The 27,598-nt window shown below is 53.4% G+C and overlaps 1 protein-coding gene across 2 annotated transcripts in view; it reads left to right on the top strand.

Annotated features, from left to right (window-relative positions):
* LOC133358470 (E3 ubiquitin-protein ligase CBL-like) overlaps window positions 1–12,251 on the top strand; it is a 44,135-nt gene extending 31,884 nt beyond the window's left edge. For both annotated transcript variants that reach the window (XM_061576782.1, XM_061576783.1), the window contains exons 11-16: window positions 2,208–2,768; window positions 4,043–4,116; window positions 6,687–6,812; window positions 8,249–8,346; window positions 9,685–9,813; window positions 10,560–12,251. In XM_061576782.1, the coding sequence (XP_061432766.1) occupies window positions 2,208–2,768; window positions 4,043–4,116; window positions 6,687–6,812; window positions 8,249–8,346; window positions 9,685–9,813; window positions 10,560–11,062 (1,491 nt within the window). In that variant the 3' untranslated portion in view covers window positions 11,063–12,251. The remainder of the gene's footprint in view (window positions 1–2,207; window positions 2,769–4,042; window positions 4,117–6,686; window positions 6,813–8,248; window positions 8,347–9,684; window positions 9,814–10,559) is intronic.
* The last annotated feature ends 15,347 nt before the right edge of the window (window positions 12,252–27,598 follow it).

Genomic DNA, 27,598 nt, shown 5'->3' with positions numbered 1-27,598 from the left:
TCTTCTACTCACGAACAAACCTGTTCCGTATGTCCAGTTGTCTGTTCGGACCGAGAGTCGTAAGTTCAACTTCCGCGCAATAGATGGCGGTGGTGGCATCTACGTCTGCAGAACGTGGAGAACCAGTGGCATCTACAGAACGTGAAGAACCAGTGACATCTACGTCTGCAGAACGTGAAGATCCAGTGGCATCTACAGAACGTGAAGAACCAGTGACATCTACGTCTGCAGAACGTGAAGATCCAGCGGCATCTACATCTGCAGAACGTGAAGATCCAGTGGCATCTACGTCGGCAGAACGTGAAGATCCAGTGGAATCTACATCTGCAGAACGTGAAGAACCAGTGGCATCTACGTCTACAGAACGTGAAGAACCAGTGACATCTACATCTGCAGAAAGTGAAGAACCAGTGGCGTCTACGTCTACAGAACTTGAAGAACCAGTGGCATCTACATCTGCAGAAAGTGAAGAACCAGTGGCGTCTACGTCTGCAGAACGTGAAGAACCAGTGGCATCTGCATCTACAGGAGATTATACAACTTTTAAAGCTACTCCCCGTGTTTAGTGTACACGCCGTACAACGCGTTTGGAATCGACAGGAGTAAAGTTGGACTTACGAACGAATCGACTTACGAACAGGCCTCGTTCGTAAGCAGAGGGAGTCCTCTGTGCAATGCATGTGGTCAACCCCTGGGCTATTAACGATCGGTTCGCCCTCTAGCGGCAATCATTGGAATCGCCACTCAAGAATTCCCATTCATTTGAGCGGAGGTGCAGTAGTTACTGCTCGGTATTGCGATGGAAGCGAGTTGGGGATTCCATTCATAATTCCTGGGCTCTCTCAGAGTCGCCATTCATTTCAATGGAGACGTGTGAACGAATGGGGTATGATGAAATCTTGTCCATAATCGAGGTTTTTTTTTGGGTTAGATCGCGTAAATATTAAAGTGTCATCTTCTTGGTTCTTTCGGTAAAGTCAAGTAGGATGGAAATAATAAAATAATAAAAATAAAACATAAAATAATCCTCACGACGTTTCGGCTACAACGCAAGCAGCCGTCCTCAGGTGAAGAAATTTCATTCAGACGCTGTCTTATCGACAGACCTGTTCTTCACCTGAGGACGGCTGCTTGCGTTGCAGCCGAAACGTCGTGAGAATTATTTTATTATGTTTTATTTTTATTATTTTATTATTTCCCTTCTAAGTGACTTTACCGAAAGAACCAAGAAGATGAATACCTGCAGTCACGAAAGCTTTAAATCGAAATATAAAAGTGTCGTCGTTAAACCCGCCACCACCCGACACAGCTGCCAGTGTCCGGATGATCGCTGCAAAGTATGATCTGTGTTTTGATTTCGTGCGCTGGTCTTAAAGGTGCATTGAAAAATTTGAATACTCCGACTGATGCTCCTGCTGTTGTGGAGTGACTCATGCAGCCAGCTATGGCTGCAGGGTGTTGGTAGTACATGTTGTTCATGTAATTTATTGTGAAAATTACGTCACACTTCCTATGATCACTGTTTCATTGCTTTCATGGCTTTATATTGGTGATTTCGAAAAGTGTATTTGTTTAGCCATGTTGGTTTGTTGTAGTACGGAGTTAGACTGATGGCCTTAATCTAAGTTGTCTTTTGGTGGTTGTTGTTTGACTTGCATCCCACTGGGATTTTTGCACACAGCGTTGGTGTGTAACGGTGATTTTTTTCTGCAATATTTTGCTGTCTTTTCTTGGATTTCTGTTTGCACTCAGTCACATATTCACTTTAAGATGTTTTTTTGTTCATGTTTTTGTTTTTTGTTTGTTGCGGTTGCACCCGATTCAAGAGCCGAATGGCTCACAGGGCTATACCTAATACATGAACTTGAACTTAGTAAGGTTTGTCACGTAAACAGAGCATGGCAATTCGTTACTGGTACAGCACACCGGTGTGTTGGAGAGCAAATCCACAACATTCACAATTTGACTACTCGGATTGTAAATGCTGTGAATTTACGAATTGGCACTTTCTGTTTACGGGACAAACCCTTAATAATTAATTGGCTGTGTCGGGTGGTGGAGGCTTTAACGACACGTTTATATTCACGCGACCTCACCCAATAAACCCTCATGGATAATATTGACCGCGAAAGCCCTACTACTATTACTACGTGTTAAATTGATGACGTGTTGACGCATCTCTATCTCCTCCCTCTCCTCCCCATCAGGGCTCCCCGAACGCCGATCGCAAACCCGATGCCTTCCCTCCGGCCGTGACCCCCCGTGCCCCCCGCCACCACCAGCCGGGTGGCTGCTCAGCGGCAACGGCAACTACCGCACCCCCCCATCACCATCACCACCACCACCACCACCACGGCGCACCGCCCCCGATGCCCTCTTCCTGCTCCTTCCCCGCCTCCCTCTGCCCGACGTCGTCCGCCACGTCCTCCTCGTCGTCCTCCTCCTCCTCGTCGTCGTCCTCGTCGCACCAGCGGCGCTCCTACCACTTCGAAGTCGCCCCCGGCTCCTTCCCGACCGCCCAGATGTTCCACCACGAGTTCCACGAGCTGCCTCCCGTCCATCCGCCGCCGCCGCCACCCCCGTCCCGGCCCGTCCCTCCGACCCCGCCGGCGAGCGGGGCGGGGTCGGAGCCGGCCGGCGCGGACTCGGCCGGAAGGGCCTCGCCCTGCGGCCGCGTGGGTGGCACCGCCGCGGCGGCTGCGTGCACCGCGGCTGGTACCGCGGCGGGCGTGCAGCAGCAGCAGCAGCAGCAGCAGCAGCCGGCTCAGGTGAGTTTTGCGAGGCCTTTCCCGCCTCTACCTTTCGTGTTGGGATGGCGAGCTCCGGTCATCCTCGCGACGCCGATGCCGGCTTGCCGTCCGAACAAAGGCGGTGGTCACCGCTGCTCCTTGCGGCCGTCTGGAACACGCTTCTTCTTCCTTACGATGTTGGGAAGCCACTGGGAGCTACGGTGCACTTTTAAATCGCCAAGATCTGCTTGTTGTTGTGTGTTAGTTTGTTCACTTGCCCGCCCCCCCCCCCCCCCCCAGCGCATCTCCAATTAGCGCGGTTGGCTAAGTACGGCGGTGCGAAAGAAGATCAGCATAAGTACAACATGCATGCAATTACGTTAGTGGGTATGTGGGTATACTTGGGCTGTTTTTTATATATAGTATAAATTGATTATCTTTCATTTAATTTAATTTTTATTGTTTTATTTAATTTAAATTTATGAATGATGCCCTGACTGGTGAGCATTTTAAATTTCGTTGTACTGGTGACAATGACAATAAACGATCTATCTATCTAGTAATAATAACGATAATTATTTCGATTTGTGCCGCCGCCGCCGCACGGTGCCCGCTCATTGCTCACGTAGAGAGGGGGAGGGAGGGCGACTCAGAGACGCTGGGAGGAGGGAGGGAGGGAGGAGGAGGGGGAGGGAGGGAGAGAGGGAGGAGGAGGGGGAGGGAGGGAGGAGGAGGGGGAGGAAGGGAGGGAGGGGGAGGGAGGGAGGGAGGGAGGAGGGGGGGGAGGGAGGAGAAGGAGGAGGAGGAGGGGGAGGAGGACCCGCGGGCTAGCGGAAGGCAGCCACACGATCGAGATGGCACGAACAATCGTCCAAGCTCTGGGAAACATTCGTCGGTATTAAGGCGTCATCAGCCGATTCATGCGACGCTTGTCTTACCCAGTAAGGCCTCGCCGAGTCTCGAGACTTTTTTCAAGAGGGTCCTGCCAGGCTTTTGAAGTCCGGGGGGGGCGATGATTGCTGCTGCTGCGTGCGATCCCAATTGCGTGATTTTCAAATATTTTTTCTTTATGAGCACTGAGATGTTTTGTGTGTTGTGTGTGTGGTGTGTATTGTGTGTGTGCGTGTATTGTGTGTGTTGGGCGTGTGTGTGTGTGGTGTGTATTGTGTGTGTGTGTTGTGTGTGTGTGTTGGGCGTGTGTGTGTGTGTTGTGCGTGTGTGTATTGCTTGTGTGTTGCGTGTGTTGCGTGTGTTGCGTGTGTTGCATGTGTTGTGTGTTGCGTGTGTGTGTGTTCCGTGTGTTGCGTGCGCAGGGGAAGCTGTGCCCTCAAAGCTTCAATGACTACGAGCTGCCCACGGCACCCCCAGCACAGCCCACGGTGTTGATGTGAGTCTCCCCCAGTGCACCGCAACCACGCGTGTGCCTGTGCACTGCCAAAGGGTCCTCCCTGCGTAGCCCACACAGAAGGACGTTGGGTCAAGTGCTGTTAGCATTGGGGAGACAAAGGCGGCCGGACGTGGTGTTGGGCACGCCACCCCCTCAATGTTTGTGTGCCGTGCCGGCCTTAATAGGTGCTCGCTGAAGGGCGAGCACACTCAAAGACAATGCACCATCAGAGTATGAGAGCTCGGGGTAAGCATTTACACCATTGGTACCTCATTTGCCAGTAAAAAATATGAAAAAAAATTTTTGTTGCCAGATAAAAGGGTAAAAAAAACAATTATACTGTTTTACTGGCAAATGAGGTACCAATAGTGCCCGACCTTATTACAGACCAATTCAGATTTTATTGGTCACCCCGTGCCCCTGATGAATCTCAAAGTCCCATCACAAGTTAGAGAAACACAAACAAATAGACGATTTTTTCTTTCTAGATTTGAAGCTTTCGTGACTGCAAGGATTCATACTCTTAGGTTTTTTCGGTAAAGTCACGTAGGTAAAAAAATTAAATTCAAATTAATAAAAGAAATAAAATAAAATAATAAATCACGACGTTTCGGAGGCAACACAAGTCTCCGTCATCAGGTGGGACCGTCGCAGCTAAATTTATTACTTTCATTAATTTTAATTAAATTTTTTACCTACATGACTTTACCGAAAAAACCTAGACGATTTTTTATTGTTATTCTTTTTTGCCCGTATCGAAACGGCCGTACGCCGTATAACCCAATTTCCCTGCACAAGAATACGGGGCAAACCGTACAGGTATGCAGGCTATGCAGGCTATGCAGGCACGCCATGCGGGGGGGGGGGGGGGGGGTGTTGGCGTCTATTTTGCATCATGGTTAACCGGTGAGCGGACTTTGCTTCCTATCGGCCTCGCCATCAAATTCCACGCGAGGCAAATTACTCAACAGCACTTACCCCCCCCCCCACATCCTCCACCCCCCCACCTCCACCCCCCCACCTCCACCCCCCCCATCTCGACCCCCCCCCACATCCACCCCCCCCCCACATCCACCCCCCCACGCTCCATTAAGGCTACGCGGGGGATCTCTGTCTCTGACCCGCACGCGTGTGTGTGTTACCCCCCCCCTTGGCTCAGTGTGTGTGTGTGTGTTCTCCTTGGCTCAACGTGTGTGTGTGTGTCACCCTTGCCTCAGCGTGTGTGTGTGTTCCCTCTGGCTTAGCGTGTGTGTGTGTTACCCCTTGCTACATCGCGTGTGTGTCACCCTTGGCTCAGTGTGTGTGTGTGTTCCCACTGCTCAGCGTGTGTGTGTGTCACCCTTAGCTCAGCGTGTGTGTGTGTGTCCCCCTTGGCTCAGCGTGTGTGTGTGTGTTCCCCTTCGCTCAGCGTGTGTGTGTGTGCGCGTCACCCTTGCCTCAGTGTGTGTGTGTGTGTTACCCCTTGACTCAGCGTGTGTGTGTGTGTTCCCCTTGGCTCAGTGTGTGTGTGTTACCCCTTGACTCAGCGTGTGTGTGTGTGTGTTCCCCTTGGCTCAGCGTGTGTGTGTGTTCCCTCTGGCTCAGCGTGTGTGTGTGTTCCCCTTGGCTCAGTGTGTGTGTGTGTGTGTGTTCCCCTTGACTCAGTGTGTGTGTGTGTTACCCCTTGGCTCAGCGCGTGTGTGTGTGTGTTCCCTCTGGCTCAGCGTGTGTGTGTGTTCCCTCTGGCTCAGCGTGTGTGTGTGTCACCCTTTGCTCAGCGTGTGTGTGTGTTCCCTCTGGCTTAGCGTGTGTGTGTGTTACCCCTTGCTACATCGCGTGTGTGTCACCCTTGGCTCAGTGTGTGTGTGTGTTCCCACTGCTCAGCGTGTGTGTGTGTCACCCTTAGCTCAGCGTGTGTGTGTGTGTCCCCCTTGGCTCAGCGTGTGTGTGTGTGTTCCCCTTCGCTCAGCGTGTGTGTGTGTGCGCGTCACCCTTGCCTCAGTGTGTGTGTGTGTTCCCCTTGGCTCAGTGTGTGTGTGTGTGTTACCCCTTGACTCAGCGTGTGTGTGTGTGTTCCCTCTGGCTCAGCGTGTGTGTGTTACCCCTTGACTCAGTGTGTGTGTGTGTTCCCCTTGGCTCAGTGTGTGTGTGTTACCCCTTGACTCAGCGTGTGTGTGTGTGTTCCCTCTGGCTCAGCATGTGTGTGTTACCCCTTGACTCAGCGTGTGTGTGTTCCCCTTGGCTCAGTGTGTGTGTTACCCCTTGACTCAGCGTGTGTGTGTGTGTGTTCCCCTTGGCTCAGCGTGTGTGTGTGTGTTCCCTCTGGCTCAGCGTGTGTGTGTGTGTTCCCCTTGGCTCAGTGTGTGTGTGTGTGTGTTCCCCTTGACTCAGTGTGTGTGTGTGTGTTACCCCTTGGCTCAGCGCGTGTGTGTGTGTGTTCCCTCTGGCTCAGCGTGTGTGTGTGTTCCCTCTGGCTCAGCGTGTGTGTGTGTCACCCTTTGCTCAGCGTGTGTGTGTGTTCCCCTTGGCTCAGTGTGTGTGTGTGTGTTCCCCTTGACTCAGCGTGTGTGTGTGTGTTCCCTCTGGCTCAGCGTGTGCCCGGATGAGCGGGAGATGCCCGAAGGAGCAGAGGTGGTGGAGCCGCCGTCTGTGCCGACCTCCGCCGCCGCCGCTGCTGCCGCCGCTGCTGCTGCTGTGTGGGGCGCCTCCTGCCCCAGGTGCTTGCCCACACAGAACCCCACGCGCCCACTCGCAAGCGGTGGCGAGATGTTAGCTGCCTCGCCTGGTATACAGGAGGTCGTGGGGTCGATCCCACAGTCGCGAGATGTTAGCTACCTCTCCTGGTCTACAGGAGGTCGTCGGTTTGATCCCATGGTGGCGAGATGTTAGCTACCTCGCCTGGTATACAGGAGGTCGTGGGGACGATTCCACAGTGTCGGTGGGACGGAGGTCTGCGGGAGGCGCTTTCGTCCGGTTCTCTGTTTTTTTCCTACGCTGGCGGAGGGAGGAGGGGTGCGGTGATGATGGCGCGGGGTCAAGGGGTTACACGGAGCAGTGGGTAGACCCCAGAGGTCGCAAGCGGGTTACCCGATACCCGTACCGTACCCGATACCCGGCTACTCGTACCCGGCCGGGTACGGGTACCCGTTTGCGACCCTGGTGCGGCCGGGTACGGCTAGCCGCACGTGACTCACCCCAACCAATGAGTGAGAAGGCCGTGAGTCACTGGTGAGTAACCGTTTGTCACTCATTTCCCAACGTCTTGTCTCTTCTCACAATTCAAGTTCCTAGAATCAACCCACCCGCGCCTGCAACATGGCTTCATCCCAGAGGTCGCAATCGGGTACCCTACCCGTATCCGGCCGGGTACGGGTAGCCGGGTATCGGGTAGGGTACGGGTACGGGTACCCGCTTGCGACCCTGGTGCGGCCGGGTACGGGTACGGGTAAGGAATCAAAACCCGTTTGCGACCTCTGGTAGACCCTGGCCCATTATCTACGTTTGACTTGGGTCACAACAACAAAAAAGGCAACCGCTTGCCTTCGCCTTGACAAGTTGGCGCGTTGGAAATGCGACACGCGTGGGGGCGCTTCCTATCGGCTGTCGCTCACCTTTCCACTGGGCAAATAAAGTAAAAGAAACTGTGAAATCCTAATCTTGTTTTGAAAGACTTTGACCCCGAGACCCGGTCTTCCCGAGTCTCAATCCAAATTCTGACCCTGAGACCCGGTCTCCCCGAGTCCCAATCAGGACTCTAACCCTGAGACCAGGTCTCCCTGAGTCTTAATCAGGACTCTGACCCTGAGACCCGGTCTCCCCGAGTCTCAATCCAAACTCTGACCCTGAGACCCGGTCTTCCTGAGTCTCAATCGGGACTCTGACCCTGAGACCCGGTCTCCCTGAGTCCCAATCAGTACTATGATTCTGAGACCCGGTCTCCCTGAGTCTCAATCAGGACTCTGACCCTGAGACCCGGTCTCCCTGAGTCTCAATCAGGACTCTGATTCTGAGACCCGGTCTCCCTGAGTCTCACTCAGGACTCTGAGTCTGAGACCCGGTCTCTTCGCGCTGATGATTCAATCAAGCCTCCTGCAATCCTGAGATGTCGCCGTGACGTCGCCGCGTGTTTTTTCTGCTTTTGCCTCCCACACAGGGCCGATTTTGCGAACCAGACCTACAGCACAGTCTGCAAACGGACAGGAGGTGGCGCTGCAGACGCAACGCAACAGCCACAGGCTCACACGCAAGAGGGTGAGATCGGTGTGGGGGGAGTGCGTGTGCGAGTGTGTGTATGTATATTTGTACGAGGAGCGGTGGTGCAGCGGTTAGCGCGCTGTGCTACAAACCCGGCAACCCGAGTTCCATTCCCGCTCACGGCCACAAACACCAGCAACGATTCTCTGAACCGGTCCTGAGCCTCCCCTAGGTCGACTCATCCTCAAATGAGTACTTGATGCAGTTTTTAAACATCGCCACTAGGGAGACAAAGACGGCCGGGCGTGGTGCTGGCCACCAATCCCATCATGTGCCGTTCCGGCCTTCATAGGTGCTGCTCGCTAACAGCACTTGCCCCAACAGTTTGTTAAACAATTAAACTAAACGTTTTTTTTATTTTACCAGTTGAGGCCCCACTGAGCTATGTAGCTCTGTTTCAGAAGCGACCTGGCAATCACAAATCGTAGCTCAACGAAGTGGACTTATCATCATCACGTGGAACTTTATAGCAGCCAGATGTTGATTCTACATGCAGAGGGAAAAACCGGAGGACCTGGAGAAAAATCCACGTGACCAAGGGGAGATAGAGAGAGACACGCAAACTCTAAATATGCAGCAGCAGGCGTCAGGGTCTGGATAGAACCCACGACCTCCTGTATACCAGGCGAGGTAGTTAACATCTCCTAGCCACCATGATGATGATGAGAGAGAGAGAGACACCGCAAACTCCAAATATACAGCAGGCATCGTCAGGGTCTGGATAGAACCCACGACCTCCTGCATACCAGGCGATGTCGTTGACATCTCCTAGCCACCGTGATGATGATGAGAGAGAGAGAGAGACACCGCAAACTCCAAATATACAGCAGGCATCGTCAGGGTCTGGATAGAACCCACGACCTCCTGCATACCAGGCGATGTCGTTGACATCTCCTAGCCACCGTGATGATGATGAGAGAGAGAGAGAGACACCGCAAACTCCAAATATACAACAGGCATCGTCAGGGTCGGGATCGAACCCAGGACCTCCTGAAGACCAGGCGAGGTAGTTAACATCTCCTAGCCACCATGATGATGAGAGAGAGACACCGCAAACTCCAAATATACAGCAGCAGGCGTCAGGGTCTGGATAGAACCCACGACCTCATGCATACCAGACGATGTCGTTAACATCTCCGAGCCATCGTGATGATGATCAGAGAGAGACACCGCAAACTCCAAATATACAACAGGCATCGTCAGGGTCTGGATAGAACCCACGACCTCCTGCATAGCAGACGATGCCGTTAACATCTCCTAGCCACCATGGCTCCCCTTAAGGCTACGCGGGGGAATCTTCGTCTTTTGTGCCTGTGTGTGTGTGTGTACGTACAGAGAGCCCTTACGACCTCCTCCCGTCGCCCGTCCCCGCCGTGTTGAGCCACCGGGACCTTCCCGAGGGCACCTGGACCCCCACCGTGGGACCCGGCACGGCCGACACTGACCCCCCCGCCAGCCTCCCAGGCAAGGGTGACAGCCTCGTTCGCACCCAGTGAATGTTTAAGGAACGAAACACCGGTGGACTTCTCCACAAATATGTGGCTGTCGCCTGACGAAGCCGGCTGTAGTTGTGGCTTGGCTCTCCAACACGCGACCGGTGTACTGTACTAGTATACTACACTATACAATATACTACACTATACACTACACTATACACTACACTATACACTACTATACACTACGCTATACACTACACTATACACTAGTGCTGTACTAGTATACTACACTATACACTACACTATACAATATACTACTATACACTACACTATACACTACACTATACACTAGTGCTGTACTAGTATACTACACTATACACTACACTATACAATATACTACTATACACTACACTATACACTACTATACTATACACTACACTACTATACACTACACTACTATACACGGTCTCCCTGAGTCTTCACCAGGACTCTGATCCTGAGACCCAGTCTTCCCGAGTCTCAATCCAAACTCTGACCCTGAGACCCGGTCTCCCAGAATCTCAATCAGGACTCTGATTCTGAGACCCGGTCTCCCTAAGTCTTCACCAGGACTCTGACCCTGAGACTCAGCATTAGCTTACTCATTGGCTTTGTCATTGTCATCATGAAACCCTCGAGAAAGAGACACCCGGACCCCGGGGTTCATTCTTGTTATGTCACAGGTCACATTTGATTTCGTTTTAAACCCCCGTTTTTTTCCCTTCTCTCCTTCAGATGCCCACCAGGCCCCAGCCAGGCCTCCGAAGCCTCTACCTCGCCTGGCAGTTGACTCGAACCTCACCCCGTCCCTCGAGGCCTCATCGGCCTCTAGCCGGGACTCGGGCCTACCTACTTGGGACTCGGGCCTAACTAGCCGGGACTCGTGCCTACCTGTCCGAGAAGCAGCCGTCACGAGTCGGGAGGCCAGCCTTACGGGATCCTGTCGAGAAATGGGCCTTCCTAACCGGGACTCGGGGGGCCTCGCTAGCCGGGAAGCAGGCCTCGCCGGAACTGGCTCGGCCAATCGACACGCGCTCTCGGCCAGTCGAGAGGCAGGCCTGGCGGGTTGGGAGCCGCTACCGCCGGGCCGAGACCAGCAGGCGAAGATGGACGGAGAGATCGCGAAGCTGATGGGAGAGGGCTACTCCTTCGAGGATGTCCGGCGGGCTCTGGGCATCGCCCACAACGACGTGGTGATGGCGAAGAGCATCCTGCGAGAGTTCGTGCCGCGGTCTTGACCCCCGAGTGCCCCGGCGCGTTTGGCTTCGGCGGTTTCAGGCCCCAGCGGTTGCCGCCCCCCCCCCCTGCTCCCCCACGCGCCCCCCGCTCGCCGCCCCCCCCCACTGGTTAACACCGCGGGTGTACTAACCACAAACTCGACCGCGGCGGACGCCCCGCAGCGAAGACGTTTTAAAAAAAGAGATCCGGCGACGTCGCTCGACCGCGGCGTGGTTTAATCGACTGCTCGCAAAATTACTTTGTTGGTCGGCAACAACAACAACAACAGAACCACCACAAAGCGACGTCGCTAGAGGTTGGGGGGTGGGGGCCACCCCGGGGGGGGGGGGGTGGAGGTAATGGGTAGGTACCCCTTTGGCTAAGACTGCCGAAGAAAGGGGGGGGGCGTCTCTGGACGTACACCGCTTCTTCTTGGGAGGCGCGGCATCGATGTTGAGTTGGCGACGACGGCGACGATTTCTACGCCCGTTCGTGACGGCGTTCGTGACGGGAGCCTTGAGCGCGGCGAGCGCTCGGCACGGAACGTTCCTTCCCCTCCACCCTCCGGTGTAGGCGGCGCCGTCGTTGCACCGCGCGGCTCTCCCCCCACCCTAACACGATCTCGGTGGTGCGGAAGGAGAGAGGAGGAGGAGGAAACACAAACACCGTGCTTGGAAGAACGGTGTCACCGAAGAAGGTCCCACCCCACCGCCGGCACGGTGCTTGGCGGCGAAACGTCGGACATGGTGGCGGCGCGCGTAAAGATGCGCGGAGTCGGGGAGAGCTCATCCGGGAGAAGAAGGAACGTGATTTTGCGTTGTTGTTTTATTTGTTGTTGTTGTACGTTTGCTGTCACGGTGCCCTGCCCCGCGCGACGCCTTGGGCATTTCGAAACTCCCACCGCTGCCCCCCCCTAAACCCCCACCACCCCCACTCCGCTAGGTTGACAGTGCCGCCGCCGCCATAGTTGTTGGGCGGGGCGCGTGGGTTAGCGTGGGTTAGCGTGGGTGAGCGTGGGTGAGAGTGGGTGAGCGTGGGTAGCATGAGTGAGCGTGGGTAGCGTGGGTGAGCGTGGGTTAGCGTGGGTGAGAGTGGGTGAGAGTGGGTGAGCGTGGGTGAGCGTGGGTGAGAGTGGGTGAGCGTGGGTAGCGTGGGTGAGCGTGGGTGAGCGTGGGTGAGCGTGGGTGAGCATGGGTAGCGTGGGTTAGCGTGGGTGAGAGTGGGTAGCGTGGGTTAGCGTGGGTGAGAGTGGGTGAACGTGGGTGAGCGTGGGTGAGCGTGGGTGAACGTGGGTGAGCGTGGGTGAGAGTGGGTGAGAGTGGGTAGCGTGGGTTAGCGTGGGTGAGCGTGGGTAGCGTGGGTGAGAGTGGGTGAGCGTGGGTAGCGTGGGTGAGAGTGGGTAGCGTGGGTGAGAGTGGGTGAGCGTGGGTGAACGTGGGTGAGCGTGGGTAGCGTGGGTGAGAGTGGGTGAGCGTGGGTGAACGTGGGTGAGCGTGGGTAGCGTGGGTGAGCGTGGGTGAGAGTGGGTAGCGTGGGTTAGCGTGGGTGAGCGTGGGTGAACGTGGGTGAGCGTGGGTGAGCGTGGGTAGCGTGGGTGAGCGTGGGTGAGAGTGGGTTAGCGTGGGTGAGCGTGGGTGAGAGTGGGTTAGCGTGGGTGAGAGTGGGTTAGCGTGGGGTAGCGTGGGTTAGCGTGGGTGAGAGTGGGTGAGCGTGGGTGAGCGGGGGTAGCGTGGGTTAGCGTGGGTGAGCGTGGGTGAGCGCGGGTAGCGTGGGTGAGCGTGGGTTAGCGTGGGTGAGAGTGGGTAGCGTGGGTGAGCGTGGGTGAGCGTGGGTAGCGTGGGTTAGCGTGGGTGAGAGTGGGTTAGCGTGGGTGAGAGTGGGTTAGCGTGGGTGAGCGTGGGTGAGCGTGGGTTAGCGTGGGTGAGCGTGGGTGAACGTGGGTGAGCGTGGGTGAGCGTGGGTGAGCGTGGGTAGCGTGGGTGAGCGTGGGTTAGCGTGGGTGAACGTGGGTGAGCGTGGGTGAGCGTGGGTGAGCGTGGGTAGCGTGGGTGAGCGTGGGTGAGTGGGTTAGCGTGGGTGAACGTGGGTGAACGTGGGTGAGCGTGGGTGAGCGTGGGTGAGCGTGGGTAGCGTGGGTGAGCGTGGGTGAGTGGGTTAGCGTGGGTGAACGTGGGTGAACGTGGGTGAGCGTGGGTGAGCGTGGGTGAGCGTGGGTGAGCGTGGGTGAGCGTGGGTGAGCGTGGGTGAGCGTGGGTGAGCGTGGGTGAGCGAGCGCGTGTGTACATGTTGCCGATGTGCGTGTGAATGCAAAGACACGCCGGCGATTGGGAGGGTGACCCGAGGAAGATAATAATATTTCTCACATTTATTGATTACTCCGGAGTAAGTAAATTAACGCCAATGTAATCCTGTGTTCTGCCGTTTAAAAAAAGAAAAAGTAACAATCTGATTATCGTATTATATTGTGTTTTTTGGGGGGGGGGCGGGGATGTTGGCACAGTGGTGGTGGTGGTGGTTGTGGTGGTGGTTGTGGTGGTGGTTGTGTTGTTAGTGGCCAGCGCGCTCCGAATCGCGATCCAGAATCCTACCGGTTTGACTCCATCTCTCCCCGGCCCCTCCACCCTTCGTTTCCCCTACGACTGTGGGGGGCTTGCTAATCGTAATCTGTGTTCATGAGCTGCTGCTAACTGCCCCCCCCCCATCCACCATCCCCCCCCCCCATTTACCCGAGCTGCTGACGTAATAATTCCCCATCCTTTTTAGTAGTTTTTTTTTTATAACTTTTTTTTTTATTTTTAAGCAAATCACACAAAGCAATCGGCGGGCGCCCACCAGCCATTCGGGCGATAGGGGACTACTCACCAAACGCCGAGTAATCGAATCCGCCTCCGCCTATCCGATCAGAGCCATCGCGACGGGGGATGCCGATGCGTTACGTTCAAAGTTCAAAGTTCATGTATTAGGTATAGCCATGTGAGCCATTCGGCTCTTGAATCGGGTGCAACCGCAACAAACAAAAAACTAAAACATGAACAAGAAAACATCTTAAAGTGACTATGTGCAAACAGAAAATCCAAGAAAAGACTGCAAAATATTGCAGAAAAAATCACCGTACACCAACGCTGTGTGCAAATATCCCACCTTGTGCAAATATGTGGGCGTCCTCGGTGCCGGCCGCGTTTTATCGACTTGCAGAACACGTGGGTGACCTCTCTGTCTGCGCTATCATGTCTGTGGGAGCAGTGGTGACGGTTCGGGCGCTGCGCTCCGAACCCGGCGATCCGGGTTCGGTTCCCACTCACGGCCAACACCGGTGACGATTGTCTGGACCAGTGGCCTGGTGGGCCCCTCCCCTAGGTCGACTCGGCCTCAAATAATAATGCAATTTATAACGCGCGCAAATTTGCGGACGTAACGGCCGCAACTCAGAGTAACTCGAAAGCGTGATTGTAGAGGTTATAGAGGTGAGTTTTGAAGTGTCTCTTGAAGGAGACGATTGAGGGGTGATGCTGCGAATGTGCAGAGGGACGGCGTTCCAGACTGTTGGGGCTGCCACCGAGAAGCGGGGTGACGTGTCCAAACATCGCCACCAGGGAGAGAAAGGCGGCCGGGCGTGGTGCTGGCCACCCACCCGCACCCTTCGTGTGCCACCGTGCCGGCCTTCGTAGGTGCTCGCTAACAGCACTTGCCCCAACAGTCTGTTGAGGCTATACCAGGGGGGGGGGGGGATCTTTGTCTTGTGTGTGTGTAAATGTAGGGAGCGGAGTGGCGACCCGAGTTCGATTCCCGCTCACGGCCACCACCGACATCTGAACCGGTCCTGGTGGGGGAACTAGGTCATCAACTCCGGTCTCCAAAAGAGCCCTTTGCCGCGTGAAGTCTTATACATCAGCGCTGGGAAGACAAAGATGGCCGGGCGCGGCGGTGCTGGCCACCACCCAAACCCCGTCTCGTGTGTCACAGTGCCGGCCTTCGTAGGTGCTCGCTGCTCGCTACTAACAGCACTTGTCCCCCAACAGTCCGGTCGAAGGCTATCCTCGGAGGGGTTTGCGGATCTTTTGTCTTTGCTGTACGTGTAATACAAAGCGGCCTGTACGCAAAACGTCCAAACCCGTTCACGAATTCGTACTGCGTTTTTTTTGTTTTTGTGCGATCGTGACATACGACTCCCCCCTCCTTCTCTTTCCTCCTACGACGAGGGCGTTCGCGCGCGTTCGGATGATCGGAGCTCCCGAAGCAACGTGGACCGAAACGTCGGACCTTTAGCCGCCGAGCAATGCGCGGCAACGCAAGCGCCCCCCCCCCTCCCCTCCTTCGACAAACAGCGGATGTTGCAAAGGTCTCAGTGTAACGGCGAAAGGCACCGGCCCCCCCTACCCCCCCATACCCACCCGGTTGGTGTGACGATTATATCTTATTTTATATTTACACGTATATACAAAGCGCATTCACTCAAGGCCACTTGGCTCAGTAACAACAACAAAAGAACGACGACACGGAGTAATAGAACGATTTTCAATGGCGGTGGCGAGGGGGGGGGTTAGGCGCTACGTGGTCTTGAGGACTGAGCGACCGAGGTCGCAACCGGATACCCGATACCCGTACCCTACCCGATACCCGGTTACCCGTACCCGGCCGGGTACAGGTAGCCGTGTGCGGCCGGGTACGGGTAGGCCGTGAGTCACTGGTGAGTAACCGTTTGTCACTCATTTCGGGTACGGGTAGTTAACGGGTACCCGTACCTGGCCGGGTACAGGTACCCATTTGCGACCCTGGTGCGGCCGGGTACGGGTAAGGAATCAAAACCCGTTTGCGACCTCTGCTGAGCGATAGCCAGCGATGGAGGGGTAGCGAAAGGGAGCTGTAGGGAAGGAGGAGAGGGAGGAGGAAGGGAATGGGCGGTGGGGAAGAGGGGAGCTCGCGAATGCGCGTTGAACTTCCTCTTCGGCGAGCCCGACCGGCTTTCGAGATATTGGAACGCCGTGCCGCTTGACGTCGTTGCAATCGGAGTCGGTAGATAGATTCAAGTCTGTTTTGAATAGCCGTCTCGCCGAGGTGGGCTACCCTCTTTAGTTTGGTTTTTGTTTCCTGCTTTTCATGCATTGGCGCATTGGGGGGATCCTCGGATGGAATGCCGCATCATACGTTTGAATCATTTTTATTTGCCAAACCGCGGGACCACCTCTCGCTCGCTGTCCGTAGCGGCCTCGACTCGAATGCCCCATCACTGTTGGCGGGGGGGAGGTGAGGTGGGGGGGTCTTGGGTCTTCGCTTCCACCTGGCGTTTTCCCAACGGCAACAAACTCTTGTGGCAGTAAGAGGCGATGAGCCCGATGAGGCTACACAGCTCTTTCATTTTTTCTTTCTCTCCTCCAACCAGAGGTCGCAAACGGGTTTTTATTCCTTACCCGTACCCGGCCGCACCAGGGTCGCAAACGGCTACCCATACCCAGCCGGGTACGGGTAGCCAGGTATCGGGTAGGGTACGGGTATCGGGTACCCGGTTGCGACCTCTGCCTCCAACGCAACACGTCCACCGTCGAATTTAACGACGGCTCGCTCGCGGCCTCTCAAAGGAGAAAGCGAAATTGGCGACGTGTCGGGCAAGAGGCCCTCCTTTCGTAGCGCGTGACTTCTTAAAATCAAACTTTCTCCAGTGAGCGTGCGACTGCGGTCATCTCAAGTAGACCAACTGTGGCTGTCGCCTGATGATGCTGGTGGTGGTTGTCGTCGTTTGTAATTACCGGCGAAACGTCGCGGTACACGAATTGTAAATGTGTGTGTCGTGGGTTTTACTCGCCCAACACGCAGACCGGTTGGTGCTGAACTAGTGAACTATTCGGCGCGTTTTGTTTACGTGACAAACCCATTACTGATTGGCAGTGTCGAGTGGTGGTGGCGGCGGCGGCGGGTTTAACGAGACATTCATACTTACGCGATCTAACCCAAAAAAGATAAAAATATTATTACGGCCAAAACAGACCGCACACAACATGTAACGACGCAATGCCCCCGATCCACAAATACGGAAGAAGGAGACTTTACGGCGATGATGACTGATACACTACTCCGCTGCTGCTCCTGTCACGTGGTTATCTGTGGCCTGACCCACCTGAATGTGAAATTGCTCATTGTTGCTCGTACGACAAGAAGACGATAGCACAAACTGCTGCTTGTGTGTGTGCGTTTGTTGTCCTTCCCCCTTCCCGCCCGCACCTCCGATTAGCGCGGTTGGCTACGTACGGTGCGAAAGAAGTTCAATGTACACACAGTACAGGATAGGGTACGGGGGGGGCGCTGCTTTAAGCGTGGAGGACAGACCTCACCCGTACCTTCAGGAGAGCGAGCGAGCGAGAGCGAATGTGACACGTGGTGTGAGGAACGCGGTAACGTGGCCGCGCGTGTGAAACGGCCGGATTTGTGAGCGTCCAGAGAACGTGGACCCACCCATCCATCACGCACAAGCACTTGCACTGGGTGGGGGTGGGAAGGGCGGTTAACTGGTCGGGATGGATATGTAACGTTGCACTACACTGCACTTCGTTAGACTGCTCCATCCAGGCTGCCCAACACAAGTCTGTAACTTCGTGCGAGTCTGTGGTGCCCTGTGCGAGCGAGTCTTTGTGTCTCCGCGGGTCTGTGGGTCTCTCTGCGAGCTCGTGGGTTGCTATGCGAATCGATGGTTCTATGTGCGAGTCTGTGGGTCTCCATGCGAGTCTAACTCCGTGCGAGTCGTGGCGCCCTCTGTGAGTCTGTGGGTCTCTATGCGAGTCTGCGGGTCTCTATACAAGTCTGTGGGTCTCCATGCGAGTCGATAATTCTATGTGCAGGTCTGTGGGTCTCTATGCGAGTCTGTGGGTCTCTATGCGAGTCTGCGGATCTCTATACGAGTCTGTGGGTCTCCATGCGAGTCGATGATTCTATGTGCAGGTCTGTGGGTCTCTATGCGAGTCTGTGGGTCTCTATGCGAGTCTAACTCCGTGCGAGTCGTGGCGCCCTCTGTGAGTCTGTGGGTCTCTATGCGAGTCTGTGGGTCTCTATACAAGTCTGTGGGTCTCCATGCGAGTCGATAATTCTACGTGCGAGTCCGTGGGTCTCTATGCGAGTCGCTGGTGACTGGGCGGAGATCATCAACTCTCATGGGCAGCGGCTTGAATTCTCGATCGGAACTAAGGCTCCCAGCTTTGCCAGCTCCGCGTCTCTGACCTCTGCCCACCTCCCTGGCCTCTTCTCCACACTTCAGTCCACAACATCTCCGCCTAGCTGGTTAGGTACAAGGCTCATCTTTCCCGTGGTTATATTGCGAGGGGGGTTGGGGAGTGGGGGACTAATATCGCACGCAGTTGCTTATAACCGGCAGTTATCCGTGGGGGATCGAACTGAGATGACACCGCGGGATAATAGGATGAATCTGCATCTCGACTCCTTATCTGCAGAAATCCACGAGTAAATGGGAGTAATGGTGTGGCATCCGTTGATTGTGGCTTACTCTGCGGATAATAGGATGAATCTGCATCTGCACTCCCTCTTATCTGCAGAAATTCGCAGGTAACACCGTGGATAATAGGATTAATATGCATATCGACTGCTCTTATCTGCAGAAATTCACGTGTAAATAGGAGTAATGATGTAACATCAATTACTCATTGGCTAACTCCGCAGGTAATAGGATGAATTGCCTGCATGGCGACTGTTATCTGTGGAAAGCCGGCAAAATGCAGACAATAGGACTAAATACGATGGCGGATAATGTTTTTTTTCACGTGGGAAATTGGAGCTCTATCTCCTGGACATCTACTCAACGCATTTGTTAAACCGTGGTGTATGATTCGATTTCCCGCTAGTGGCCAAGCCCAGCGGAGATTACCTGAAACATTCAAGGACCTCCACTAGGTCGATTCGGCCTCAAACGAGTACCTGGTGCGGTGTGTAGTAAACATCGCCACTGGGGAGATGAAGGCGGCCAGGGCATGGTGCTGGCCACCACCACCCCTTCGTGTGCCGCTATGATTGAGGGTTGTGGTGGCGGCGGTTGTGCATGCCTTAATTACCTTTCGGTTAAATTTCGATTTAAAGCTTTCGTGACTGCAGGGATTCATCTTCTTGGTTCTTTCGGTAAAGTCACGTAGAAGGGAAATAATAAAATAATAACAATTAAACATAAAATTATTTTCACGACGTTTCGGCCACAACGCAAGCAGCCGTCCTCAGGCGAAGAACAGGTCTGTCGGAAAGACAGCGTCTGAATGAAACACCACCAGCGTATATTTAAGCTGGGTTGGAGGGGGAAGAGCGCCTTAACAAAGGAATTTGCATATCAAGAGGAATTTAGCATATTTATGGGAAATGCAGATATGGGTTGTATGTATGTTGAACTTAGGTTGGCCACATGCCTGTTTCAATCGCCCCTTCTGAGCCGGCCGAGGTGTAGGTCGACAGGTCAAGAGTGAACGTGTTGCAAGATGGCTGCTGCGTCCTGACGATTACCCCCCCCCCCAACGCATGCAACGTCTGCGAGATAGACTAACCACGGGACGCCGTGCGTTCCCTCTTGTGATGAGATTATTCGTCGGTGTACAGACGGAGAGAGGAGTTGGATTTGAACGCGTGTTGCCTTTAGGCGATTGCCAGAGCGAAGTTTTCTCCACCCAGGGCGTATGGGCGCCACGGTGTTAACACCCTCGCCTGGTATACAGGAGATCGTGGGTTCGATCCCGACCCTGGCGCCTCTATATTTGGAGTTTGCATGTGCTCATCGTGGTCGCATGCATTCGAGTATTTGGCTGCTATAAATGTCCACCACGTGATGATAAGCCACTTCATTGGGCTATCATTTGTGGTAGCCAGGTCGCTCCTGAAAAATAACTGTATAGCTCAGTTGGCCTTACCTGGTAAAATATAAAGTTTTAAATCGGGCGGCAATGCATATTGATGACCGTATGGTACCGACGAGTCTTTATGAGGGCGAATTCAGGCTAGAGATATCCTCGACATCGCTGCTACCTGAGCAGACAGCCACTGCTTTAAACTCTTTAGAGATGGCGGTCTAAATAGTGGGACAACCGCACTTTCAGCCGTGTTTTGGGGTTTGGTGTTCTAGACAAGGCTGGGAGCATGTACACGCGCGCGTCGTGGTGAGCATTAAGGCATGCCGGCATGGTATACGCTTGGGAGGTGTTAAGATGTTTAAACGCCAAATAGAAATATACTCTTAATTCTTTCGGTAAAGTCACGTAAAAAATTAAAATTAATGAAAATAAAACAATAAGATCACGACGTTTCGGAGGCAACACAAGTCTCCGTCATCAGGTGGGACCGTCACAGCCAGATAGACCACAATACCTGCAGTCGTAATGCAAACAAAAAACATAACTCTGATAATCTATGCTTACCCCGAGCTCTCATACTCTGATGGTGCATTGTCTTTGAGTTGTGCGCCTTTTGGCGTCATCTGGTCCAGCACCATGTGAGACTAGGCTCTAAGGAAAGCTGTCTCGGGTGTGGACCAATCAACTTCAAGGACAGTGCACATTATCTGAGTTATGTTTTTTGTTTGCATTACGACTGCAGGTATTGTGGTCTATGCAAACATGACTCCTTGTAAAAAAAGGTGTCAGTTTTGTTGCCAGATAAAAGGGTAAAAAAACAATTATCATATTTTTTTCTTCTGGCAAATGAGTTTCCAATGGTGGTAGGTTTTTGTTGTAGAACGTGGAACAACCGCCACTGGCTCATTGTTGCCACCAGACGAGTCGCCTCCGTACGGGCGACACGTGACGGTGGTAAGCGGAGCACGATAAGCAGCGACGCTTTCGGCAACCCCCATCTCTCGAAGCACGAGACGTGCTTTACCCGTTCTGTTCCCCACCGAGTCAATTTTTGCCGGCGTGCCTCTCGCAAAGAACGGCGACGCCTCGCGGGCCACGACGCGGGTCATCCCACGCCGCGACCTTTCGTAGTCCCGCGTCTGCGGTGCGTGGAACGTGGTTGAGCGATAGTGCGCCCGCACGCGGTCGCCTGTTTGTCGGTCGCAGAGGTTTGCGACACTGTTTGTACTGCGTGTGCGTGATTAATTGTAAAAATACTCAAGACTCCAACTTTTATTTCATTTTTCAACCGGTAAGTGCCCACCCCTCACCCCCATTGAGCGAAGCGGCTCCGTTAAGAGGACGACCCCGATACTCCGCACCATCTGCTTCGACGGTGAACTTTTTAGTTTGAAATTTCTATTTTTGCTGCCCACAACAACAAAGTGCCCGCTGCAGAACGTTGAGCGACGAAGAAAAACAACCGCACGCGAATATCCGACAGGTCCCCATGTCCCCGACGTGTCCTGATTGATTGGGGCGGGGTGATTGACGGTTAACTTTTAAAGATCTCGTGACTCAGTAAAAAAAAGAGAACGACTGGGTTAGGCCCTGTTGTGTGTGCCGGCCGGCGTCACGGTCCAAATTGGATTGTTTTTGTTACTTGGTGGAAAAATAACTCTCGTAGCATCGCCCCCCCCCCCCCCCCGCTGCACCGTACTGGCAGACTAATACCCACTTGCTGCCTCCCCCCCCCCACGATATGGATGATAACGGTGCTGATGGAGGAGGCTGCCGCTGGATGGTCCCCTAGGCTCGGACTACGGCAGGGCATTGTTGTTGGAATGTTGGGAGTGTGCCGGGGTGTGACATCACGTGATGTGGCGTTATGTGACGTGGCGTGACGTCGCCAGCCTCGAATTCGCAGGTGGCTCGATAAAAAAAAAACCCTCGCCGTTGCCGCGACCGTGAACAAATCGACGGGAAATTTTCATTTTTTTTCATTTTATAGCCGCCGCTTGTGCGTGACGCGGCTCCGGCAAACGAATCGCACAACGCCGCCGCTGTGTAACCTCTTTTTGTGTGCGTGTGTAACGAAACTGCGGTCGGACGTGTGACAGAAACTGCTTGTGGATGAGAAAAACACCGAAAATGTGACGTGTCCACAACTCTCGTTTGTTGCCTTCAAAAAAAATAACGATGCACTTTTCTAACGCCGGGGGAAAACTGTGGCTACAACCGAGCCGAGCCGGCGTGTGGGTGGTGGGGCCAGCACGGGACGGATGTATAGTTTTTTTCCACTGGCGATCTGCCAAGCCGAGCCGAGCCGGAACCAAAAGTTGATACGCTGCTGGAATCGGAGTCCAATTCGTATCTGGGTTGGGACCAGGGGGCGGGTGGCTAACGATGCGTCCTGACGTCAGCCGGTGACGTCAGCCGGTGAGGACGGCAACGTCACCGAGCCACCAACGTGATACGTGTGGACATTGGCAGCACTGCTTAGATGAAAGTGGAAAAAAAACAACCTTTGGCTGGCTCGGCACGACTCTGGCACGACTCTGGCACGGCCCTGGCACGGCCCTGGCACGGCTCTGGCACGGCTCAGTTGTGCCAGTGGGGTGTGGGGGAGCGGGGGGGAAAGAGGTATAGGGACACAAAACCGCTATTCTGTGCACGCGGTCACGTGGTGGCGGTCACGTGATGATGGTCACATGACTCCGACACAGGAATGGATCATGCTTGCTCGCGGGATTGCTTGATTTAGTTTGTTCTCGATTATGGCCTTTGCGCAAGATATGTGTTCGCAATGGGCCATTATTTGTTTTTCTTCGTCGTAAAATGAGTGGCGTGCATTAGCCGATGTATTGTAAATAACAGGTGAAACAAAAAAAACGCAAATGCAAAGGTTAAACTGTTGGCTGATGACGTTGTTGTGTCAATGTAAAAACAACAACCCCACAAGGGATGGGAGAATTTAAACAACAAAAAAGTATTGGTTTGTAAAACGTTTAAAAATAATTACGTTTCTGTCTCTTTAAGGTTTAAAGTTTGGTTACATGTATAGCGAATGATGTAGTTTTTATGCGTCTCTACAGTTTTATTTGTGACAATGTTGACTCTTTAACCGTCTCTCTCTCCGCATGTTGTCTGTTCGTTTTAAACTTCGAAGAATGGCTTAAAACAAAACAAACAAACAAAAAACCCGCAAAAATGCTGCCCCAAGGGAGGCAGAGAATGGAGTTGTAATTTTGTTGTGAGCCTCCGAAGGTTGACGGGGATGGGGTTAGGGTCCTTCACCTGTCTTCCCAAAACAAACACACAAAAAAATCGGCTTCAAAGGTCAACGAGCGAGCTTTGGGGCAGGGCAACAAAAGCTGTTCGACGCCTTGGAAGGAAAACGATATAACAGGCGACGTTTCGAGCAATGGCCCATGTGCAGAAGATATACGATGGGTAATTCTTCTCGAGCATATACCAGAGGTCGCAACCGGGTACCCGATACCCGGCTACCCGTACCCGGCTACTCGTACCCGACTGGGTACGGGTACCCGTTTGCGACCCTGGTGCGGCCGGGTACGGGCACGGGTAGACCGTGAGTCACTGGTGAGTCACCGTTTATCACTCATTTCCCAACGTCTTGTCTCTTCTCACAATTCAAGTTCCTAGAATCAACCCACCCGCGCCTGCAACATGGCTTCATCCCAGAGGTCGCAATCAGATACCCGTACCCTACCCGTACCCGGCCGGGTACGGGTAGGGTACGGGTATGGCCGGGTACGGGTAGGGGTACCCATTTGCGACCCTGGTGCGGCCGGGTACGGGTAAGGAATCAAAACCCGTTTGCGACCTCTGGCATATACACTGCCAGCGCTATGTGATTTTTAACCGGCCATTGGGATGGAGGGGGGGGGCCTTTCGTTTCCCAGCTCCTTGAGTCGGTGATACTAGAAAAAAACAACTACTTGGCCACAACGTTCAGTTCTATTGAGTCGGTGGTGTGGGTAAGGCTGTGCCCCTTTGTACACGCAATATTATCTTGTTATTATTTTGTCATTCGTAAAGCGCCTCTGGCTCAATGAAAGAACGATGCAGGTGGCCAGAGGCGTGCGGGGAGAGATGAGGTCTTGGGGTGGCCACGATGGGGGGTGCGGCGTTTGGGGTTGAGGGGTAGGATAGGGGGTCACGATAAGAGTGGTAAGTTTGGGGATCACGGGAGGGTTATAGGGGAGGGACGGGAATGAGTGGAGGGGCGAGGGGAGGGAAGGAAATGGGTGATGGAGAAGAGGGGGGAGGGGGCTTTAAGAGAGGGGGACGGAATGAAGTTAAGGAGGGGAGATGCTTCATTCACAAGGGGATGTGTGAATCTATTGGCAGTGGTGAGTCTATGGGCAGTGCTGAGTCTGTGGTGCAGTATTGAGTCTATGGTGCAGTGATGAGTCTATGGGCAGTGTTGAGTCTATGGGCAGTGTTCAGTCTATGGGCAGTGTTGAGTCTATGGTGCAGTGTTGAGTCTATGGTGGAGTGTTGAGTCTATGGTGGAGTGTTGAGTCTATGGTGCAGTGTTGAGTCTATGGGCAGTGCTGAGTCTATTGGCAGTGTTGAGTCTATGGGCAGTGCTGAGTCTATTGGCAGTGTTGAGTCTATGGGTAGTGATGAGTCTATGGTGCAGTGATGAGTCTATGGGCAGTGTTGAGTCTATGGGCAGTGCTGAGTCTATGGTGCAGTGCTGAGTCTATGGGCAGTGTTGAGTCTATGGGCAGTGCTGAGTCTATGGTGCAGTGTTGAGTCTATGGGCAGTACTGAGTATGGTGTAGTGCTGAGTCTATGGTGTAGTGCTGAGTCTATGGTGTAGTGATGAGTCTATGGTGCAGTGTTGAGTCTCTAGGCAGTGTTGCGTCTATGGTGCAGTGATGAGTCTGTGGTGTCAGTGATGAGTCTGTGGTGTCAGTGATGAGTCTGTGGTGTCAGTGATGAGTCTGTGGTGCAGTTTTGAGTCTATGGTGCAGTGTTGAGTCTATGGTGCAGTGTGGAGTCCATGGTGCAGTGTTGTATGTATGTTGAACGTTCTGAAGTGACAAGTTTGTCAATCCGCGTGCACACATACACTCTGCTGGCGCGACTACTCGGTCGAGTAAGTGTCCTGCAATTTGGTTGAGAACTCAGGGTGACCAGGATTGAGTCTCAACGATGCAAATCCTTCCACGGGGGCTACCCCCTTCATCTCTCTCACGTCCCGCACTTCGCTCAGAATCTGAATATTTATTCATAACGGATAAGGAACCCTACGAGCCACGAGATTCTTGTTCACAGATGTCCCGTTCGGGGCCACGGCGTAAGAACGTTACACCAAAAGACACAGTTCCGGGAATCAACGACAGTCGTGCAAAGTCCAAGACAGCTAAGCCGCCCAAACGCACGCACGAATTAACTGGCGTGGCCGCTGGGGAAGGGTGGTGGACCGAACCGGCGAACATCGTCAGAACGTTGCTTTGGCGGGCGGTTCTCGTTCTTTGAAAGTACGATTGCTTTTTTGTGCATCCCTAAAGGGCGAAAACAAATGAAAAACATTTACAATTCAAATTCCAAACCGCGACACGCCTTGTTTTGTTCTGTACGAGATGTAACAGCAGCGTTCTGACGATGTGCACTTCTGAAATCTGCCCCCGGACTATCCATGTTTTACTTTTTATTAAGCCTATTATTTTTTTGCAGCAGCATCATCATCATCATCCTCGTCGTCGTCATTATGAACCTAAGATCCGGCCAGAATCTGAATATTGTATTGATCCTATACTTAATTTGGAGCTTTCGTGACTGCAGGAATTACTCTTTGGTTCTTTCGGTAAAGTCACGTATCAAGAGAAAATAATAAATTAAATACTAGCATACGACGTTTCGATTGCAACACAAGCAATAGATCCTGCAGGTGGAGGAATGGGATGTGCAGTGAGTCTCTTTTTAAATCCTTTATATTAAGTTCACTTGCTTGCTTGCGTGCTTACGACCGTGCAAATCTTTCGGTCGTTTTTTAACCCACTTCCCGTGACCCAATCGAGCTGACATTTTGCACACAGACTCGTTGTGCGTGACAATTTATTTTCGTGAAAAAAATTCCAAAATTTTACACTTTTTAGGATTTTTAAAAAAATATATTTAATTACCAATTGCTTAATGGTGGCAGGCAATCATCTGACCCATAGGTGGCAGCCATCTCAAGCCAGAGGACGAGAGGACTCTAGCCGCCACGCATATCAAGGATTTAGAGTGAAAAACTTTGTTTTTACGGGTTATACTTGTTTTTTATTCCCGCAGATGTCTCGTAGGTTGCGTGGGTGTCGGCAAGTTCCATCGACAAACGAACGAATACAGAAGGCGATGTGAGTGCAACATAGAGAAGACGACAACTAAAACTAGACTATGTTTTTTTTTTATTTGACCAGGGTAAGGCCTCCACTGAGCTCTTACAGCTCGTTTTAGAACGCGGCCTGGCTATGACAAATGATGACTCAACTGAGTGGGCTTCATCTTCTTGGTTCTTTCGGTAAAGTCACGTAGAAGGGAAGTAATAAAATAATAAAAATAAAACGTAATAAAATAATTCTCACGACGTTTCGGCCACAACGCAAGCAGCCGTCCTCGGGTGAAGACCAGGTCTGTCGGGGAGACAGCGTTCTCATCGGCATCACGCGGAAATAGCAGCAGCGACCTACACTAATCCCGTGGCGTTGATGCTAAATGGTGGAGTGGAAAAGCCGGAGGACCCGGAGAAAAATCCACGTAACCATGGGGAGAGAGACACCGCAAAATCCAAGTATACAGTAGGCGTCAGGGTCAGGATTGGAACCCACGACCTCCTGTATACCAGGCGAGGTAGTTAACATCTCATAGGCACCATGATGATGATGAGAGAGACGCAAACTCCAAGTATACAGCAGGCGTCAGGGTCGGAATCGGAACCCACAACCTCCTGTATACCAGGCGAGGTAGTTAACATCTCCGAGCCACCGTGATGATAATGATGAGAGAGAGAGAGATACGCAAACTCCAAATATACAGCAGCAGCAGGCATCGTCAGGGTTGCGATCGAAACCACGACATCCTGCATACCAGGCGAGGGAGTTAACATATCCTAGCCACCGTGATGATGATGATGAGAGAGACACAAACTCCAAATATACAGCAGGCGTCAGGGGGTCGGGGATCGAACCCACAACCTCCTCCATACCAGGCGAGGTGGTCAACATCTCCTAGTCACGATTCCCACCCGTTCCAACCCGCAACTCTCGTTCTTTGTAAAAAGAAAGAAAGAAGGAACCGCCCTGTTAGTCATCGCTCCCACACCCTCCGATTAGCGCGGTTGGCTACGTACGGCGCGAAAGAAGTTCAACACATACATTGCATACAAATGTACTACCGCGGTATTGACCAGGGTGGCCCCCGAAGTTCGAACCACGAAACCTCTTGCTACTTCTGCTGCTGCAACAAAGAACGGGCTGCGAACCGCGCTACGGCTGGGTCCGTGACACCGCCCCTGAGAGTGCGGGAGGGTCGTGCGTGGTGGGTGGGGGGTAGAGAGGGGGGTAGTAGAGGGGGTGGTTGGGTGGTAGAGAGGGTTGGTGGGTGGTAGAGAGGGTGGGTGGGTGGTAGAGAGGGTTGGTGGGTGGGTGGTAGAGAGGGTTGGTGTGCAAGGGGGTCAGTGGTAGAGAGGGTTGGTGTGGAAGGGGGTGGGTGGGTGGTAGAGAGGGTGGG

This window comes from Lethenteron reissneri, chromosome 62 (genome assembly GCF_015708825.2).
Source record: "Lethenteron reissneri isolate LAM-NWPU_2019-01 chromosome 62, ASM1570882v1, whole genome shotgun sequence".
In the NCBI taxonomy this organism is placed as follows: Eukaryota; Metazoa; Chordata; class Hyperoartia; order Petromyzontiformes; family Petromyzontidae; genus Lethenteron; species Lethenteron reissneri.
Note: the sequence above shows the minus strand (reverse complement) of the source record. Positions and strands in the feature narration are given on the sequence as shown.